Consider the following 19,470-nt stretch of genomic DNA (forward strand, 5'->3'; position numbering starts at 1 on the left):
CAGTTATGAATCCACCTACTGACAAAACTTAACAAAACTGCTTTATAGTATAGCTATTAATGCTTCAAAGGAAGTAAAGACAAAGTGGTGTTTGACATGCTAAGTATTTATGTCTCCGTTACCTTAACAGATTACACTTTAAGAAAAGCTTAAACATTTAGTTTTTAGTAAGTCTTTAACTGATAATTCAGAGAGCTTCATAGGACATTAGTGTTTAGAAGTGTTCAGGAAAGATAATGTCCCACATTTTCCTTGATGCCACTGTCACAATCAGCTAATAGTGGTCTACGTTCACTAGATCCTCAACATGTTGGTTGACAATGAATGTGCTTGGAGCCACGCTAATGCAGACATTCACTTTTTCATAAGGTAAACAGAAGTTTTTTTCTTTTTCTTATTAGGTTCTTTATATTTCCATTTATAATTGGAAGTTCAAATAAGTATTAAATATGGTTCTCTGTTTAAATTCCAGTACTCTGTATTAAACTAAGTGGAAATCTTATCATAGGTATAATTCTTTCCTCTTGATTATCGATTGTTCTGGCTAAGCTTCTGTTCATGCTGACCTTTTAAATTCCTCTTCTGAGGCACAGCCACCAAATGCCATCAGTTTCTCCTTCCCATCCCCTTCCTCATTCCTCCTCCTCCTCCTCCTCTCCCCTTTCTCCCCCTTCCCTCCCCTCTGCACCCAGTCAGGGGTCCACAACCTCCGCTGTCCATCTCACTCCCCAACGCCCCATTCCCTCAATTCCTTTTATTTAGTATCAAAATCACAATTTATTTCTCGGTTGCTTTAGAACAGATATTTTTTCTTTTTGGTCCACTGTTCTTTGTTTTATTGTTATCTTGTGCTTATTAGATAGGGGACAGAGGACTATAAAAACCTTAAATTTCACCAATATTTGGGAGACTTTTCCCTGATGGTTGAGGTTAACTTTTTCTTGGATAACAATTTTCAATGACTTCAGTTACTGATAGCAGATATGCCTTTTAGGTTACTTTGGCATCAACTTAAAAATACTGATTTGTGAAGTTAGAGAAAATGCAAACTTTAAAAAAGAACAGAAAAACGAAGTGGGCAACTTTCTCAGTATGAAACTAAATAGATACAAATCAAGGACAATATGAAACAAATAATATACAAACTTTTATTCAAAGATATCCAAGAAAGACATGTTTTGGTCATTTTAAAGTGAGATTAATTGAAGATCTCAGAAAAATTGTATTTGATCAACGCACATGGCTACTCACAGAAAGTTCTCTCTTCTGTTAATAGCAGCTAAATTTATACACACAGAAAAAATTCTTAAGACCATGCAAATTCAGTTGAATTCCATACATTCATTATATTCATCAAAAACCTGCAGTAATATTCATGCCAAAGAGTTACTTTAAGAAAAAAATTAAAAATACACACCAAAACATGACCAAGATTAAACTAAAGAAAATAATAAATAAGCATAATTTATATTTTATTTAAAAAAGTTTGGCATCACACATAGTCAAGTGTGTTACACCATGTCCATTCCTCAGAAGTGGCATTTTAAAGTGTTAAGCATTGTTAAATATCAAAAAATACAACTCTGTTTTACAATGTAGTACTGGCATAATTCAAAGTACTGTGCCAATTATAAATAGTATAATCAAGTTTCAAACATCTTTTCAAACATATTGAAAGGAAAGCATATAGACACACATTATATGCACACAATTTATTATACTCATGTAATCAAAGGTATTTTATAAAAGCAAACAGTTTTATCCCTCACCTAGTTTGTGTACTTACATAGATTTTAATACCTGTTCAAAGATTTTCAGTTCCTGTGTCTATAGATTTTCAGGAGAAAGAATAAAGATAAAATTTAATTTTACAAGAACACACATTATTTTATCTTCCTTCACAAAATAATCCATAGTCATTCAAGGTTGGTAAGAACTAGTCTTTAAGAAAGCAACTGTTGTCTAAAGACTACAGAGTAAGTACTGCAGTCGAGATTTCTTATTAAAATTCAGTCAGCTGCTGCTCATTGCAGAAAAAGCCTATGCGGTGCTTCTACCAAAAATAATCTTCAGTGTCTGAGGCCTCTCAGGGCAGCCGATCGTAGCTTCTGCTGAGACGTAAAGTGCAGCCACAAGTGGAGAAGTGCTAGGCTCTGAGTCACTTCAGAAATACTTGGTGAAGCCTGTCTCTCCTATGTAAATATGCCAACAATGTCCTTCAGGCTCATAGCGGTTTATCAATAACTGTGACCCCTGAACAAAGACATGGAGAAATAAAACAGAAGTCACAGGCAGCATTCTGGATCTCTGAGAAAGCAGTGAATTCTTTATTACAAAAACAAGAGGCACTGAACAAATCATGGTGTTTCAAGGTCTCTCTTTTCTTTTCACAAATAGTTTATTGTCAAATTAGTTTCCACATAACACCCAGTGCTCATCCCTACAAGTGCCCTCCTCCATGCCCATCCCCCCTCCCCCCCACATCCATCAGTCCTCAGTTTTTGTCAGCATTCAAGAGTCTCTCATGGTTTGCCTCTCTCCCTTTCCCCCACCATTTCCGCCCTTCTTCTCCCCCTTGTTCCTCCGTCAAGTTCCTCCTAATCCTCCTATACGTGCAAACATATGATATTTGTCCTTCTCTGCCTGACTTATTTCGCTCAGCATAACACCCTCAAGGTCCATCCATGTTGCTACACATGGCCAGATTTCATTGTTTCTCATTGCCATGTAGTATTCCATGGTATAGATAAGCCACATCTTCTTGATCCATTCGTCCGTTGATGGACACTTAGGCTCTTTCCATGTTTTAGCTATTGTGGAGAGTGCTGCTATGAACATTTCAAGGTCTCTTTCTTAAACTTTACTTAATACTACTGTCATTATAATCTAAATGACAGTTAAATCTCTGTTCCAGTTATGGACCAGAACTACACCAGACTATTTAATCCAGAACTAACCTTTTGCTCTCTATAACTATAATTAAGGGAAAATAATTTTACTCAGGAAATATCAAAATCCACCTAATACTCAAAGGAACACAAGAAACTTTTGGGGGCAATGGATATTTTCATTATCTTGATTGTGATGATGGGTTCATGGGTATATACACGTCAAAAGTAATAAAATCCTACATTTTAAATATATGCTTTTTATTCTATGTCCCTTATGTCTCAATAAAGCTATTAAAAAATTTCACCTAATTTTGAGCTGTGTTATTCTGGAATCCTACTATATATAATTCTGGTATTGGGTGTTTGAATGATACATAAACCACAGTAGTGGTTAGTTAGTATAAACTTCTTTTCTCTCCACTTTTGGGTTACTATCAGAATGAATATTAGAATTTAAAGTGCTATACATACATATCTATCATCAGAATAATATGCAACATACAATTTTAAAGACTCATCACTATATTTATTAAAGATTATTACCATTTCTCTTACTAAAAGAATGGACCAAAAATGGTATTTTAAGTAAGAAAAATTATTCCACAGTCTCACCACAGTACTATCACATGGCACCCTGCCAGGGGAGATGTTCTCGTGGTCCTATTTCTTGGAAACTAGTGGTCATATTTCTTGGATAGCTGAGTAATTAAAGCCTTGCCACACAGTGAACTCCAGTCTACTGTATATAGATTTTAGCCACATTAAATTTTATTATACAGTTCTGCACTGGAAAGGTTTGGGATTTTGAAATCAAATGACTATAGAATGACAAAAGAATACCAGTGCTTTATTTTAGAATATATACATCTATAAAATATAGAATATATTTTAGAATATGAAAAAGATGATACATCTTTTTCATATTCGAATAGAAGACAATTAGACAATTATTACCTGCATAACTTCTCCCTGTGCTCATACAAGATGACACAACTGTCCATTTATCAGTCGTTGGGTTATAATATTCTACTGATGCCAAGTTACAGGAACCATCATCCCCTCCAACTACATATAACAGACCATTAACTGCACAAACTCCTTTAAAAAATCATGGAGAGAGAAAACAATTAATTTTAAAACTTTGGGCAAATAGAAATATCCCTAAAGGGTTTTGGTGAGGTGTTCCAGAGACACTTCTTTCCTTACAAAGAAGCAAGAGAAGATGGTGAACATAAAAACAATTCCTTTTATATTTGAGAGGCAAACACCACTTCCGAGCTCCTACTCGTACCATTTCTAGGCAATAGCCACTTATACAGGCACTGTTTCAGTCAATCTTCACAATAAGCTTACTTTATGTGTGAGACCACTTTAATTCTTATTTTGTTAAAGAAAAATTAAAGGTCCAAAAGTTCAGTTAACTCTCCCAAAGTCAGCTTCTTAAGGAATCCTAAAGAAAAAAACATATATTGGTAGAAGGTAAAATTGATTTTGAATTCTGAAACAATACTGAATGGTTAGCTATTTTATCTCCTGTAGAAGGAGAAAACATTATTTATTTCTTACTATAATAACTCAGTTTTTTTGGAAAAATTCAAAACATCTAGAAAAGCATATATAAAAAAGATCACCTCTAATTCTGTACTACTTAGAATAATGACCAGTGAAATTCTGATCTCTACTCCTGCGGACTCCTTTCTATGCATATATACTCAGATACTTCTTTTTTTAACCTCAAAGTTCCTTATATTACACATGCTACTTTATTACTCACCCACTCCTAAATGATATACCTTGGACACTTTCCTATGTCAATAAATACAGGTCCACATAATTTATAATGGCTGCATTGTACCCCATCAATGATAATACCATAATCTGTCTTTTAGGTATTCAGTTATTTTCNTCCTATCAATGATGTTACAATGAACAAGAATCCCTCCTGCATACTTTTTTGCGTACTTGTGCAACTATTTTCTAATTATATATTTTTACCAAGAAAATTGCTTAGTTAAAAAGATAAATACCTTCTTTTAAGATTTTATTTTTAAGTAACCTCTACACTCGACGTGGGCTTCAAGCTTACAACCCCGAAATCAAGAGTCACATGCTCTACTGACTGAGCTAGCCAGGCATGCCAAGATGAACACTTTTCAAAAGCTCTTAATTTTAATGTATATTTTAAAAGCATATTTTTAATAATTTTCAAAAGGGGTTCTGAGCTATTATAAACTGGTACTTGGAGGGCATTAAAACACCCAGAGGATGCTGCCCACATGCTGCTCTCTGTAGTTTTGTAGATGGTTTTTCTAACATAATGAACCAATGCCTGCAGATTTTTAACATAACAAAATAATGAGTTCAAATCTCTATGCAGCATTTAAAAGTGGATGAGCAATAGTATCTTCTGTGCAAATGGAATGGATCTTCTCTACTCAAATACAACTGTGTTACTATTCTAGTCACCTGACAGGAAGCAAACTCATACCATTTTAATGTAGTTCAAACACTTGAAAAGCAAGAAGAGCAAGATGGTAGTTTTACATATACAAATGACCACCTTATTCTTCTCACTAGAAGAAATGAGCTACTTTTGATTTGAAAACAATAAAACATAGGTAGAGAAGAAAGTCACAGACTATTCCAATCTTTAGGAAAATAATGAAAGCTAATGCAAGTAAATCTCCCAGTCCAGCAAGGCGCATGCACATATTACTGTGGCTTTTCTAACCTAGTATGTACTAGGGTCAAACACTTATTCTACTTAATAATTTGTGGGTCTTACCATGGTTCTGGAATGTCTATAGTAGAGAGGTTTTTGGTACCTCACCAAATACAATTGATTGGATGAGGGGAAAGGTCAAGTGGAATTAATTATAAATTCTGTTCTGTTATGGACAGTCCTTGCAGTCCCACGTACTTTGTCTCCTCTCATGATCACATTGAATTAAACAGACTGTTTTTTAATGTTTATTTTTGAGAGAGTGTGTGTGTATGTGCACGCGTGTACCTGCACACGCATGACGGGGAGGGACAGAGAGAGGAAGAGGAAGACAAAGGATCTGAAGGGGGCTCCACACTGACAGCAGTAAGTCCCATGCTGGGCTCAAACTAACCAACCACAAGATCATGACCTGAGCCAAAGTTGGACGCTTAACCAATTGAGCCACCCAGGCGTCCCAAATAGAAATTTTTGTAAAAATAAAGAGAAATTCAGAAGAGCATTTGGGGTGGGAGCGGGGGTGGAGGGTACATCTTGCGACACCATCCAGTGGTGTACAGTGAGTTTGAGAATCATGAGGAACTTCTTTTGGACTATGGGAAATGGCATGAAGATAATAAGATAATGGCATTTTAAAACAGACTAGCATTTCCTGAAAAGACTATCTAGCTATGCTGAATCTAGTTTTCATTTCTATTTCCTTTCCATGGATCTTCTTTCTAAGTGGTTAGTTCTCTAATCTTGAAGACCACGGTTTTCTTAAAATTACTTGTTGCTATTGTTTTAGCTTTTCCATTTTTAGAAATCACCAACTATATTAAATTAGGGTTAGCTTCTTCAGGCTTCAGATTCAGATAAAGAGCTAGCTTTTAAGCTGGTACCAATATTTACTCAACCAGACTAAATTGCCTGAGAACTGTAATCTCTAGTACATAATGCATGGAATGCAATAAAAAATGTTTGTGGCTAAGAATGAGTGAATTCAAGCATCAAATATAGAGGGCTCTTCCTCTAATTTAGTCTCTACATTATCACCAAAGAGTAGCCACTAAGCTAGGTATTCACTATATAAAATTATTACATAAGTTTGTGTCTTTAAAGAGCTAATCTATTAGAAAACTCAAATCACTAAAAGAATAAATATACAGCAATACTGTGAAATTCTAAATACAAATCAATATGCATTTCATAATTGTAAGCTAGACAGATACCTGCATTTCTTCTGCACATGTTCATATCTGCAACCTGCCTCCATGTATTGTTGGTGGGATCATACACTTCAACACTTTTTCGTACTAAAGGACCATCATGACCCCCTACAGCATACAGTAAATTGTTTAACACGCCAACACCTATAAAACACAAAGAAGCAAACTAGAGTGGAGTAAAAGGGACAAGAAATTTAGAACATACTAGGGTTTATACAAATGACTTGTAAGAGTAAGTCAATTATATTAAAGCATACAATCTAAGAAATGGAAATGAATAGAATTGACAAATGAGAATCCCAATAAGAACTATTATTCTAAAAGAGGGATAGCAGATAGAATAAAAATAGTATGTATGTGAAACACAGAGAGGCAACCCCTTTAACAGAATCCTTTCAAAAACAACTTTCATCGTATAAGCAAACCAGTATTAAAGCACAAAATTTGTAAGAAATGGATATGAAGAGACTTGATTATGGAGTTCAAGAAGCACTCAAAAACTAAAAGGAATGCCAAAAAATATAAATAATTAAATGAAACAGAGAAGAAGCCTTTAATATAGCACTTAGGAATTTTACAAAGTGATATTTAAGTGCAACTACTACCACTACCTGCATAATTCAAGACATTTGACAGTGGCATTAAAATCGTATATATATTTTCTGATGGTCTAAAGAGATGCTGATCAATCACTTCATGTGTTTAACTCTTTTCCATCATTTTTGTGCTTCAGTTTCTAAAGGAGTTTCGTACGTACCAGCTCCGCTCCGTCTGGTGCTCATTTCTGCTATGTAGGCCCACTCGTTTGTGGTGGCATTATAGCATTCCACTGTGCTAAGACACTGCCGAGATGCTCCGTCATACCCCCCCACAGCGTACAGCAAGCCTAACCGCGGGATCACAAAGAAAGCCAAATTCATAAAAAGCTATTTTTTCAAGTCATATTTTCCTCCACAGTGGCAGTTTCCCTTTTGTTACTCATTTTTATAAATTATGAAGATCTTGCCTAACAGTGAAAGTGGCATTACCAGACCCCATATGAAGATACGAATATAACATATATGATGATACGAATTTAACACTATCATCAATAAATCTGACTGTAAAACAGAAAGTGCACTCATTACGTCTTTGGAGAACATCATTTGGTAAGTGAACAACATCCTGGGAAACAGAATTAGATATCGTAATCTTAGTAACTTGGGAAAAACAGTTAAATCAAGAATCAGTACCAATAGACAAAAGAATATTATTCGGCAATAAAAAATGAGGTGCTAGTAAATGTCACAACATAGATGAACCTTGAAAACCTGTTAAATCAAAGAAGCCAGGCACAAAAGACCACATACTACATGACTTCATTAATATGACATGTCCAAAAATGGGAAATTTATCTAGAGACAGCAAGTAGAGTAGTGGCTGCCGAGGTCTGGGGAGGATGCGGTGACAGTTAAGGGCAGTGAGGCTGCTTCTTGGGTTAATAAAAATGTTCTAAAATGAGTTGTGGTGATGGATGCACACTGAATTGTACACTTTAAATGGGTGAATTGTTTGGTATATGAATTGTATCACAATAAAGCTGTTAAAAAAAAAAACCTTGCTGCAAAGAACTATACCCATAGTGGGGAGGGAGTGAGAACCCACAGATCTGCCCAAGCAAATAAAATAAAAAAGCACACCAAAAAATAATACTTATAGCCTTTCTTAAGCTCTGTTGGTAGACAAAGTAGGATATAAATAAATAATTGTGGAATCCATCGTCTTAAATGTGAAGCAGCCTTTCTCTAGAATTAAAACTTTGCATATATGTCATTTGATTTGTTCCCCAAGAAATTGTATTAAGATCAGTTAACAGTTTTATATAAGTTGCAAATAGAGAGAGAGACAGAGAGAGAGGGCAAAGAAGAGAGAGGAGGGTGGAACGAAGGCCTTACATAGGCTACTTTATATAGAAAAACTAACTTTTTTTAAAAATAAATAAAATTTTATGATGGCTACTCCTTTCCTTTGTTAAATGATCATCTGCTTGCCCATTTAGAAACGGTGTTTAGATTACTAGACGAATCACTGCTAGCAATCCAGAAGCCACACGTTTCTGGAAATGTTCATCAGAAAGAACAGTCAGCACCCACCTCCGACAACACCGACACCCACGCTGCTCCTCCTTGTGTTCATGGGAGCCACGTGAAACCACTCATTAGACTTTATATTATATGCTTCCACAGATGATAAACCTATAATAAAGCACAATGCTCTTCATTTCTTCCTCTTAAAAAAAAAAGGGAGGTAATTTTTCTTTTATATATATTAGTAGGGAAAAATACTTCAGGTATGTTAAATTGGGCTAAAATTAAAAGAGGAAAATGGCGGAAGGTAAACATGTCAATTATCTGATAAATAGGCATAGCCTCTCTTCCCCAGGGCCCCGAACCAAGCTACTCACACTTACTAGCTTTTTAAGTGTGGTAAGAGGATGGACAGTGATCAATAAGGAAGAGAATTTATATACTTAGTACTCTTACACTATTTAAAAGAATTCTTTTTTTAACGTTTATTTATTTTGAGAGAGAGAGAGACAGAACAAGTTCAAGCAGGAGAAGGGGAAGAGAGAAAATTCCAAGCTATCGGCTCAGAGCCCACACACAGGGCTTGATCTCACCAACTGTGGGATCATGACCGGAGTCAAAATTAAGAATTGGACGCTTAACTGCCTGAGCCATCCAGCCACCCCTAAAAGAATTTTTGATGGGAGTCTTTAAACTTATCTTTAGAATACTTGTTAAAACATTCAATGTCTAATTTTGCCACAATCTATTCCCCAAACGTGGCTTTTGTGTTAACTCAAATGCAGTGTAGAAAAGATGGAAAGGAAGTTACCTGTACTGCCGTCAAAGCCTCCCACAGCGTATAACAATCCATTTAATACAGCAGCCCCCAAAGTGCTTCTGCGGTCTCGCATGTTAGCGACACTGGTCCACTGATCTTTCACAGGGTCATAGGAATCTACGGTGCGGACTCTTAAGGAGCCATTAAAGCCACCAACAGCAAAAACGAGCCCAGCCATGTAGACCATCCCTGCAAGAGAAACCCAGCAGTTAATGCTGAATCTGCAAGCAGACTACCATCCTATCTAAAGGCTGCATTCCAGTAAGTCTACAGCTGTTGTCAGAATACAAATTATTCTTGTGAGAATGCTGACTGATTAGAATTCTGTTCATTAGCAAGAGTATCTAACCAATAAATTGTCTTCTTTTCTAAGATTATTAAAAAATCCAATGGTATGGGCTGAGGTATTATTTTGATGCTTGGCTTTTTCAAGTATTTACTGACAAACTTAAATACTGAGCCAAGCAGTGTGCCAACTACTTATATACAGCTCCCATGGCTTTCAATTTTGGATCTTCTACTTTATATGTGTATCTTAATTTACATAATATACTTCTGGTTTATCATGGTTAGTGCGATAAATCAGGATATGGTAATGACAGCCTGCAGGCTGATTATTTTTTGTAGAACCTATGAGCTAGAAAGGGATTTTACATTTTTTTATGTATTTATTTTGAAAGTGAGAGACAGTGCACATGAAAGGGGCACAGAGAGAAGAGAGAGAGAATCTCAAGCAGGCTTTGCGCTGTCAGCACGGAACATGATGGACTTGAACTCACCAACCGTGAGACCGTGACCTGAGATGAAACCAAGAGTCGGACAGTTAACTGACTGAGCCACACAGGTGTCCCTTACATTTTTCTAATGGTTGAAAAACCACCACAAGAAAATTTTGTGACACATAAAAAATTATATGAAATTCAAATTTCTGTATTCATAAAGTCTTACTGCAACACAGCCCCATCCATTCATTTATGAGTATCTATTTATTACAACTCAAGTGACAAAACCAAATAACTCACAAAGCCTAAAATACTCACTCTCTGGTCCTTTAAGAAGTTTGCTGACCCTAGGCTAATGAGAGGTTAGGGAATCCCCGGAGGAGAAGCCAAATTGCTAGCCTCTGAGTTTCAACCACCTTTTCACTTTTCTAAGCTTTTTCCTGTGCTTCTCCTTATCGGAGAAGCCCCTCTCACCATCATCCACTGTGCTTTCTTCAAGTTTCAAGTCCTAGTGAAAGCTCCACATTCTCTAGGAGGCCTTCCTTAAACCACGTTAGCCTGAAGGGCTTACCTCTAGCTCCTGAACCCCTAGAGCAAATAATACTCTCTATACAGTGCATTTGAGGTTAATAAATCGTACTAAGCCCGCATTATCATTACTTTAAATCCTTCAAAGTTTTATTGTTGTTAACTTCGGTAGTGTTTATATCACTGCTCAGCTCGAGGGCAGGCACTGCGCCTCACAGGCCTCTGAATCCAGCTGGGAGAACAGGAATCACCAGCTCTCAGTGCTGACAAGCTCCATGTTTCCTAGGACAGCATCTGGTGAGGCTGTCTTCCCTGCTGCGGCTTTACCCCCAGCTCCCAAAATACATACGGGTGTGTAGTCCTTCATATGGCATGAAGACTCCTTACTGTTGCGGGGAAGCTGCTGTGTTGGCAGCTCCCTTTCAGGGAAAGGAATGATTTCCCAGTCCCTGGTTCCGTCAGGAAATGAAAACTCAAGCTTAGTTTCTGGTAAACCTTGACAGTTTGAGGAAAGCTGTGGGCAATGGACAATTTAAGTAGGCAGAGGACTAACAAAAGCTCGAGAGCAACCCCTGGATTCCTGAGTGCCATCAGTAACAGAAAATGTGGTAGCTCTCCTGGGAGGGCCGGGGGGGCAGGCAGCGAGCAGTGGACACTGCAGGCTGTATATTTCCTATATCCCAATTCATAAGGAACACTGGGAAATGTTCACTGTGGAAACTTGGGCCACTGCAATGTTCATTTTCCTTTCTCTACAGAGAAAACAGAAATCTATCATTTCATAGAGATAGTATAGTATGCTTACCAAGTGTTAGGGTATTTCAGGTAACAAGGAAGAAAAATATAAATGTCTCAATATATGAGTCCAAACACTCTGGGTGGAGAGGAGGGTGAAGTAAAAGAAACTGATACTTGGAGCACCTAGGTGTCTCAGTTGGTTATGTGTCTGACTTCGGCTCAGGTGGTGATCTCGCCGTTCACAAATTCGAGCCGCATGAAGCCTGTTTGAGATTCTCGCTCTCCCTCTCTCTCTCTGCCATCCTTCCCTTCCACGTTGTTTGTTCACATGCACAAACTCTCTCTTTCCCTCAAAATAAATAAACTTAAAAATAATGGCAAAAATTTCACATAGCAAAAATAACACAAGTAAAATCAAACAAGATTTAACACAAATATTCATACCACATATGACGGACAAAAAAAATGATACTTTCCTTACCTTATCTGTCAAATCAATAAAATAATATAGTAAGAAATGGCAAAAATCATAAAATGACAATTCAGAAAGATTTTTAACTTGCCTCATAATAAAAGAAGTACAAAGTAAGGTAACATTTTTCACCTACCAGACTAGCAAAACTCTAAACATTTAATCACAAGATGTTGTTAGCAATGTAGGGAAACTGGCACCTTCATATTTTGCTGTTAGTGGTAATAATTAGTGTTTCCTCTTAGGATACCCTTTGAATCAGTTATTACAGTTCTAGAGTTTTACCCAAATCAAGTGTACTGGCACATGTACATAATAACATATATATGGAATATATATATATATATATGGAATTCATTCTGGCATTGTTTATAATATAAGATTAAAAACAATTTTTAATGCTCAATTATAAATTTGCAAAGATTATATACTACATCCAGACGCCCCTCCTCCCCCCACCCCCCAGCAATACTAAATAGCTCTTAAAGAATGAGGTAACCCTATGCTGACAGGAAACAATCACCAGGATATACTGCTAAAGTACTACCTTCCATTTTGCTATGAAGCTATGAATTATAGACCCAAATTTGAGTCCCAGGAAGAATCTTTAGAGTTTACAACTGCCTATTCTTATGGCAGTTTTGGCTAAATAAGTCTATTTCAATAAATGTTTATAAAATGCATGCCTGGAAGAAGGCAACTAGCCGTGGATTATAGCTAAGTCAGGAAGGAATCTCTTAGAACTAAGGGTCCCACTCTAAAAAATTACTTCTCAACACTTCTGCGAAGGTAACTAGGAAAATATCCACCAAATTGCTAAGCTATGCCACCTTGTATCAGAGAATCAGAAAGATATGTAAAGATGAAGACTGAGTACCTGTCCCCAGTAATGTCTTGGGACATTAATGACACATCTATTTGGGGGCACCTGGATGGCTCAGTTGGTTAAGCCTCCGACTCTTGATTTCAGGTCAGGTCATGATCTTAGTTCATGGGTTCGAGCCCCACATCGGGCTCTGTGCTGACAGCATGGAGCCTGCTTGGGATTCTCTCTCTCTGTCTCTCTCTGCCCCTCCCATACTCTCTCTCCCTCTGTGTCTCTCAAAAATAAAAATTAAAATAAAAATGAAGGCACATCTATTTTAATCAAAGCTTTTCTAATAAAGATTATTCTAATTAATAAAACAGGACCCCAGAGAGAAGCTCCTAATGACACAGCCATAGAGAAATGACCATTATGCATCATGCTTACCTGCCCTACATCTCCTGGAAGGCAATTCCGCTACTTGGTGCCATCGCTCTTCTTTAAAGTCATAGCATTCCACACTTCGGATAGCCTTTGGTGCTTGGCCCCCAACTACCACCATCAACTGGAAGGGCAGAAACATAAACACTTGAATAAACAACTATTGCATATTGCGGGATTTGAAATGTCTTACAAAGACATAAATGTGGGGAGTGTTAGGATGAAGATGGTGGCGTGAGCTGGGGAAAAACAACCACCTAATCAACACTTAAACATCAACAAAGGGGGCACATGTTAGAACTACAATTCTATTATCTAGCACATTTAGTCAAAAATAAGGATTTCAGAAACTAAAATAAGTTTCTGATCCTTCAAGCAAAAGCAGTATTAAAGCCAAAAAACAGCAGGCAGTCAGCACTGGCAAGGCTGCAGTATGTCATAGGGCTTGCTATAAACTAAACCCTGGCTTTGTCATGACCAGGGGTTAGATCTCCACAATCCAGGAGAACAGATAGAAGTGAAATTTATGTTAGTGGGTAGGTGAGATGAAAAGGACTATAAGGTAGTGAAAGAAACATGAAGAAGTAGGGGGAAAACTATTGAAAAACGAGGAATAATTGAATTGGGGTTCACAAGAGAGCACACATTCCTAGATCTCAAATAGAGATCTTTCTTGATGCCACACAAATAATGGAGATACTAGAAATCATAATGAATGAATGTACAACAGTCTGGTGCTGAGAATAAACAAGGTCTACAATTTTCTTCCATCCAACTCAATCCAACAACTATTTACTAAGTGCCTGTCATCTGTATTTGTCCAGAACTAAGCTAGGTGTTATACACGTAAGAAATATAAGACATAGTCTCTACCTCCCAAGAGCTTATAGATCTCACTAAGGAGACAAGACCCATGAAGTAATTCAAGAACAAAATACATTTATTTATGACCCAAAAGGTATGTGATTAGTTTAGACATTGGTCACTAATGCTGATCAGAAAATGGAATGTTGCCATAATTTAATGAAAGCTTCCTGGAGGGAGTGGAACCTTGAGAGACAGATGGAATTTAGCAGTCACTGTGTTTGTCTTTTACTGAGTACAAAGGGGCACTCTTTGGTAACAATGAAGACACAGCTGTCAAATCAGAAGAACATAAATGTTAATGATGTCACATATGGAAAACTTTAAAGAATGGCAAGGACCTTGGGGGAAAGTTGAAGTGATGATAGGAGAAAATAGATGTTGAAAGGAAATAAAAACTCAAAACAAACAGAAGATGGAATGATACATACAAAGAGGGGAGGTTTGCAACCTTGACTGAGCAATGACCTACCTGTACTTAGAACTACAGAAAGACAGGTACACAGAGAACAGGATTCCCTAATCAGAGTAAATCCCAAGTTTTCAAAAAGAAGCCTCTTTTAGTAATTTTTAACCAGACAGTAGAAGGAATTTTAAAAAGAAGACTGAGCATAGATTACATGATTTTCTTCAAATGTGTCATTCTTCTAATGTTGATGCAAATAAATAAAAGGAAGAATTAACAAAGAAAATCCACAATACTCTCCGCACCTATCATCGAAGAGGAAAAAACAGGGAAGGCGGCAAGGTTGTAAAATCATAGAGATAGTCCAGACAGAAAGATCAACACCATATCCAGGTGTTTATATAAGATAGGTCTGAATTTAAACTTCTAAACACTGCCTGGCAGTTAGGCAACGATTAAAAGAGGCTTAGTTAACATCTCTGATAAAGATTGATTTAAAAATCTCCAAAGGGAATATTTTTGAAAAAGAAACCTTGAGAAACAATATTGGTTTATTAGATTTCATGATTCTTAAACTTTGAATCTCATGTTTTCCATGCAGTAGTTCACTTTTGCGTATCAAAATAAGAGTGGAAGGGAAAATGTACTACTGAGTACAGAGAATGGTAGTGTTATCTGTCCTATACTCACCCAAGAAAAATAAAATGGGGTGAGGATTCAGGACTCCAGGAATCAGAGAGAACAGGGACAAAGAACAAGAGAGCAAGGATATTTGTATGAGATCAAGAGACTGCACTAATAACCACTGTGCTACTAACCATCCAAAGAGGTGCTCATTCATGACTCTGACACCACAGTTATTTGTAAAAGACATGTGATCTCATTTGAGAAACACTAAACTAATTATGCTAATGTAAAATAGAAAACTGGGAACATTTTTGGTATCAAAAAATTAAATGTGACACATTTAAGGAAGGCAAGGGGTAGGGAGTTAAAAAATTCAAGTGAGCATCCTACAATGTAGATCAATTAAACTTCCTTTTTTTTGTTTTCTTCACCCATTAGGTATTACTTAGAAAGTGCCTCCTGAAAACTTCAGTTTCATAATTTTCCAATTGGAGATCTCAACACATATCCTGGGTAAAATATAGAAAAGTAGATACACAGAAATAATGATAGCATTTGAAAATATAGTAGCAAACACACATAGTTTGTCATTATGATGTCCAAAGCCGGGAGTGTCTTACATACTGTTTACTAAAGATGCAAAACGAATGTCTAAGATATAAAAAGAATCATTCATGCAAATATGTATGAGTCCACAAAATCAGAGCCTAATATAAAAGGTACTACATCCTGTCATGGTAGAAATATTACTGAAACATTACAAAAGTTTCCTTAGAACCACTACCACATTTTGTCTGATTTTACTTATCATTACTAAGAAATATGTAGGGATGGGAAATTAATCTTTGCTTCATTCTTATCTACTCAGAATTAACCTTGAATATAACCACTTGATAATGCTGAAAGAGCATCCAACATAGCACTTTTTCCAAAATATGTGTAGGTAAGTAAATTTTGAGAAGGGATCATGCAAATGCAAGGTCAAAGCAACAGTAGAGTTCACTACCATCTGCCATGTCTGCTGCACCTCCTCCCTAGCCACCTGAGAAAGCAGAATGAAAGAGAACCTTCATGGACAGTATACTCACCACAAAAAAAAAAAAAAAAAAAAAAAGAGAGAGAGAGAGAGAGAAATCCAAAAGATTGGAAGGGCCATTCTAAAGCCATAACCAGAAAAGCCCAGAAACAATGTAAACCAAACAGATAATCACAACTCTACAGAAGAGAAAATAAAATACCTGATAGAATTTTACCAAGAACTCTTTAGAAAGTTTCCAAAAGTGACATGTTTATTCCAGAAATTAGAAGAGAGTTAGTTTTCACTCTAAAGGTCTTTGCAACGCAAAGAGAACAAAGCTAAAGATGCCAGAAGAAGGGAATACACAAGTATGAAATGTGTAAAAAAGTATTAAAGATAAAACAAACCAGAAGGAAGCTGACAAAGCTAGCATAAAAATAGTATTTTAAATGGGCTGACTATGAACACTTTTTATAATTTTTTTTTCCAGAACAAAAACTGACACCAAATAATATGGACAAATATGAAGTGGTGAAGACTTATAAAGATGGCTATTTATAAAAGCAGGTAAAAGGGTATTTGGAAAATGTAAACATTTATAAAATCAGCAGACCCAGATGGCATGCATACTAAGGTGTTAAGGCAACTAGCTAATGTACTTACTGAGTCACTTACAATTATTTTTGAAAAATCTTGGAGAACTGAGGAGAGATCAGAAAATTTAAAAACGGCAAATACCAATTCTCAAAACAGGGTAGGAAGTGAATGCCTTGTAAATACCTCCTAAGTGATAATAGTTCTGAGTAAAAATTTAGAATATTTTGAGAAAAGCATCCTAACCTCTAGGAGATGACAAAATGATGAGTTAAAAAAAAAAAAAAAAAAGCCAAATTTGAGTCTATTTGATCCTGAATCTCACTGGACATTACAGACCAAATTACTTATTTTTGGCTTAGATAATAAACATAATCATATGGACTGAAATTTTCTAAAAATGGACTATGTCAGTGAGTGAGTATTTCTAGTGAGGTATCACCAAGGAGAGTACTGAGGTCCATTCTAGATTAAAATGTTTACTAATGATTGAGAAAAAGGAGTAAATAGCATAATGGCAAAATACACAGCTGGTTCTAAATTAAGAACTGATGTTAACACCGGGCAGAACAGAAAAACAATATCAATAAAGATGTGAAGAAATTAAAAATGTAGATTCCAAAAATAAAGCTTGAAAAAAAAAACACTAAATAAAAAAACATTAAGTGAAAGAATTTAAAAGACATAAGTTAATAGAAGGGATAGAGTGGTAACTAAAGATTATATTAAAAAACAACAACGGAAAACAGATTCTTATTTCTTAATCCATCATTGCCCCAACTGCATATAAGAGCTAAAAATAAATACATAAATAAAAGCATTACACTATGGATCATTCTGATTGGACTACACACAAAATAACACATAAAGTGCTGGTCTTCTAGCACTGTAAGATGAAAAATGAGTACAAGAAATTGCAAACAGAGACAGAAATGAGGGTTTTTTCTGTAAGGAAAATTAAATCAGTGAAACATACATGGCTTCAACTAAAAAGATAAAGGTAGAATATGAATGTTGACACAAGGGAAATATGAAGACTGGAGACCTGGGAAGACATCTGGGAAACCTACACTGATGGCTACATAGGATGTGTGAGTGCACCATCAAATAGTACATGACAGGGAATAGGAAGGAAAGGAACTGAACCAGCTATTCATCAGCTTTAACTCCAATATCTAATTCTGAGAAACTACTGGGTTTTCAGTTATTATCTATACACACAGCTTACAAAGAAATCTTTTTACCTACTCTGATTTTCCTTTCTACCCTACCTAAAGCTAATGAGACTCAAAAGGAAAAAGATCAGTTGCCTTCTGTTCCAGAACAGTGACATCATGCAGTTTATAAAGATTAAATGAACCAAACAATCCCCACCCTCCACAGACAAACCCAACAGGGAAGTTGAGTTACATACACTACAATGAATTCTCAGCCACACAGAAACTCAGATGAGTAAAAGTATTAACAGCCTCACTATGGGCCTTTCAGATGAAGTAATAACAAGTGTGAACAATAGATCCTACTTTGGGAAGATTCATGGGTGTCCTCAGTCGGGTCCGGACACTCTTCATTAATATACGCTGCTCTGTTGGCAGCAAATGATACTTCATAGCTTCAATGAGGTAATCTTTGCAAGCACTGCTATTCTTGACCAATGCTTCCTCTTCAACCCTCTGTAAGAAGAGAGAAGACATACCCATGAGGAGACAACTTTTTCATGATAAAACGGACAAAGAAACAGAAGTAAAGAAGAGGGAAAAAAGCAATAACTATTTTCTCTGGCTCAGTCTTTCCCTTACGAAGGAAAGTTTATTAATATCACTAAGAGAAAAATAAATGAAGCCAAAAAATGCTCAAGTATCTGGTGTGCAGAGAAAAACATACATATGTAATAAAGAGAACTACAATCAAAACTATATACCTCAACATAAGCTACAGAATAATCTTTAGATAATACTATATTCACCTATTTCTTATCTCTAAACATCAAGCCAAGAGTAAGAAAAAAATTAGACAATGAGTTCTTCAGGTGTAGAAGGCAATACTAATAAGCTAAAGACAATTTTTCAAACACAAAAAGGCAAATAAAATATCCAGAAGAGGAATTCAAAATACTTTATAACAATGTGCCTACACCATAAATAAATTTTATACCTGCTATTGCTGACCTCAAATGCAGGACAGGTTTTTCTGTTCATTTACTTAAGGAGTAATCATTGCTAAATGATTACACAGATCACAACAAATAATGAGACTTCAAGGAATCTTAAAATGCTAAGATTGAATCTCTTAATAACGTTTCTTTGGATGGTTTCAATTATAAAAATGTTGAAATGTTCCTAGTAGGATACTAATAATAAAAAGATAAATTCAAAGTTGTTCATGGACTGCTAAAGATTCATTTATTTCTACTTATTTCAAATAACCTGGTTTTCCTCATTTTAGAAATAAAGACAGAAACCAAATGCTTGACACTGTGAAACTATGAAGTCGAATTCAATAGTATTTGAGTCGATTGCCAAAACTCCATTTCTGCAGATCACTCAGA

General features: G+C 36.1%; 1 protein-coding gene across 1 annotated transcript in view; it reads right to left on the reverse strand.

Annotated features, from left to right (window-relative positions):
- Positions 1-1,134: 1,134 nt before the first annotated feature.
- The window catches only part of KLHL2 (kelch like family member 2), a 97,267-nt gene continuing 78,931 nt past the window's right edge, over positions 1,135-19,470 (reverse strand). Inside the window, exons 7-14 of the mRNA XM_077752736.1 lie at positions 18,446-18,595; positions 13,420-13,537; positions 9,699-9,896; positions 8,954-9,055; positions 7,579-7,707; positions 6,825-6,965; positions 3,846-3,989; positions 1,135-2,253 (exon numbers count right to left, since the gene is read on the reverse strand). Coding sequence (XP_077608862.1) covers positions 2,225-2,253; positions 3,846-3,989; positions 6,825-6,965; positions 7,579-7,707; positions 8,954-9,055; positions 9,699-9,896; positions 13,420-13,537; positions 18,446-18,595 — 1,011 coding nt within the window. The 3' untranslated portion in view covers positions 1,135-2,224. The remainder of the gene's footprint in view (positions 2,254-3,845; positions 3,990-6,824; positions 6,966-7,578; positions 7,708-8,953; positions 9,056-9,698; positions 9,897-13,419; positions 13,538-18,445; positions 18,596-19,470) is intronic.

Source organism: Crocuta crocuta, unplaced genomic scaffold, assembly GCF_008692635.1.
Source record: "Crocuta crocuta isolate KB4526 unplaced genomic scaffold, BGI_CrCroc_1.0 scaffold346, whole genome shotgun sequence".
Taxonomy (NCBI): domain Eukaryota; kingdom Metazoa; phylum Chordata; class Mammalia; order Carnivora; family Hyaenidae; genus Crocuta; species Crocuta crocuta.